The sequence below is a fragment of the Penaeus vannamei genome, chromosome 14, assembly GCF_042767895.1.
Source record: "Penaeus vannamei isolate JL-2024 chromosome 14, ASM4276789v1, whole genome shotgun sequence".
NCBI classification, from domain to species: Eukaryota; Metazoa; Arthropoda; class Malacostraca; order Decapoda; family Penaeidae; genus Penaeus; species Penaeus vannamei.
Window position 1 is genome coordinate 3522598 of NC_091562.1, and position 2500 is coordinate 3525097.

A 2500-nucleotide genomic window follows, 5' to 3' on the forward strand; every position below is an offset into this window, starting at 1 on the left:
TAAAAGAGATTAGCAGTCTTTACTTTAGCCCTCAGTTATGTGTTCAAGTTGGATGCCAACTGGAGAAGCAATTTCAAAATCTCTGCCTCTGGTGTTGTTCCAAAAAACGTATTCCAATCTCGACACACTCATTATGTAACAGTTCCGAGAGGACATCTGAAGTAAATGAGCTTCATTTCCACTTGAATTACCTTATTTTTGGATCCTCACTTCAGCAGGATGTGCGTAATAACTTCCTTGATCTGTGAACGTGTCGCAAAAGTCTAAGAACCAAGAGAGTGGCGATCCAAGAACCACAAAGCGTGCACAAAGAGCTCTAAAGGTAAACAAAGAAAATTTGTCGTCTCTTTTCCTTCCTTGTATTTCAAAAAGTCCCACCACGTGTCTCCAACGAGCGCTAACTGGCCAACGACCGAACAAGGAAACGCACACACTTAGCTACTATCGTTATATCGTTACCAAGTGAACTCATTGTGTAATTTGTACATGTAAAGGCGACGACCCATCGTCATAGCAGAGATAGCAGATGGAGATCACTGTAGTTAGGCCTATATGATGAAGAGAGATATAGGCATGGGGATAGGCCTACGTTCTGTCTCCGCCTCCTCTGAATGTTCCTGGCAGGAGGAGGTTCTCGACGAGGAAGACGAGGTGCACGCCCATCAGGAGGCATGTGAGGAGGGCGTGTCCAAGGGGCGAGGCAGCGATGGCCACGCCCCTGTTGGTCTGCATGGCTGCCGGGGTTTCTCCTGCAGGGAAAATGAGGAAAGAATTGCACATCAGATATAATTATCGACCTTCGGGAACTCAAAAAGAAAGATACAGAGAAAGATGATAATAAAAGGATCATATTCCAAAAATGGGGAATAGGCGAAGAAGAAGAAAAAAAAGAAGAAAAAAGAAAGAAAACGAAAATAAAGTAAATTCGAAAAGTCGTTCAAAAACTTATATTGGAGCGAGCTTAAGATGAGCCAAGTTTCAGGATACAGAAAGAAAATCTTGAGAAAAGTGAGTATATATTCCAAGGCTCCCGTGTCTATTTGTAAGACATCGATCTTACCTCTTTCGCGAAGGCAGATGATGAGGAAGATGGAAGATAGAAGTGATGAAACAAAGAAGACCAAAGATAGCGCAGGTCAAGAAATAGAATCGCATCGAAATTTTGAAAAAAGAGATTAAAGAGAAAGTTAATGAGAGAGAGAGAGAGATGGATAGATGGATAGATAGATAAACAGATAGATAGATAGAGAGAGAGAGAGAGAGAAAGAGAATATAGATCATGGCACAGGTTTGCATCGATATACGTTGTGAAATAGATAGATAGATAGATAGATAGACAGATAGATAGATAAACAGATAGATAGATAGAGAGAGAGAGAGAGAGAAAGAGAATATAGATCATGGCACAGGTTTGCATCGATATACGTTGTGAAATAGATAGATAGATAGATAGATAGACATAGATAGATAGATACACAGACAGGTAGGTAGGTAGGTAGAGAGAGAGAGAGAGAGAGAGAGAGGGAGAGGGAGAAGGGAGAGGGAGAGAGGAGAGGGAGAGGGAGAGGGAGAGGAGGAGAGGGAGAGAGGGAGAGGGAGAGAGAGAGTGAGAGGGAGAGGGAGAGAGAGAGAGAGAGAATATAGATCATGGCACAGGTTTGCATCGATATATGTTATGAAATAGATATACAGATAGACAGACAGACAGACAGACAGACAGACAGACAGACAGACAGACAGACAGACAGACAGACAGACAGACAGACAGACAGACAGACAGACAGACAAACAAACAGACAGACAGACAGACAGATAGATAGATAGATAGAGAAAGTTTCAATGCATCCCCTCATTTAGATAACTGACATCAGCATTCACCAAACACATCCTTTTCAACATACTTTTTCATGCATAGCGCAACAGATTATCCGAAGAGCTATATTCCTACGTATATGCAATTCCAACTTTGTGCTCTTGTGTCACAGTGCACGCAAGCATTCGCAAGAAAGAAATCGTGTTATTTTCGAACTTTATGCTGTTATAAAAGAGGAGGGGAGGGAGACAATAAAGATGTAGCAAGAACGTTAGATAGGTAGGTAGATAGATTGATAGATAGATAGACAGGTGGAGAGAGAGAGAGAGAGAGAGAGAGAGAGAGAGATTAAATTTGATTGAGAGAGAATCGAGAGATCGAGAGAGAAAGAAAGAGAAAGAGAAAGAGAAAGAGAAGAGAGAAAAAGAAAAAGAAAGAGAAAGAGAAAGAAGAAAGAGAAAGAGAGAGAGAGAGAGAAAGAGAAAGAGAAAGAGAAAGAGAAAAAGAATGAGAAAGAGAAAGAGAAAGACAAAGTGAAAAAAAGAAACAAATGCATGCAGGGATAAAGAACTGAAATAAGACTCCGAATACGAGGATAATCAACACCAAAAAGGAAATACGGGAAGAAGGAGAAACAGACGGAAAAGAGAATTACCCCGAGAATGAAGCTCACAGACAGGTGATAAC

General features: G+C 41.1%; 1 protein-coding gene across 1 annotated transcript in view; it reads right to left on the reverse strand.

The window, feature by feature from the left end:
- LOC113818722 (zwei Ig domain protein zig-8) overlaps positions 1–2500 on the reverse strand; it is a 90240-nt gene that overhangs the window by 333 nt on the left and 87407 nt on the right. The window contains exon 6 of the mRNA XM_070130075.1: positions 1–749. This exon is cut by the window's left edge and continues 333 nt beyond it. Coding sequence (XP_069986176.1) covers positions 586–749 — 164 coding nt within the window. The 3' untranslated portion in view covers positions 1–585. The remainder of the gene's footprint in view (positions 750–2500) is intronic.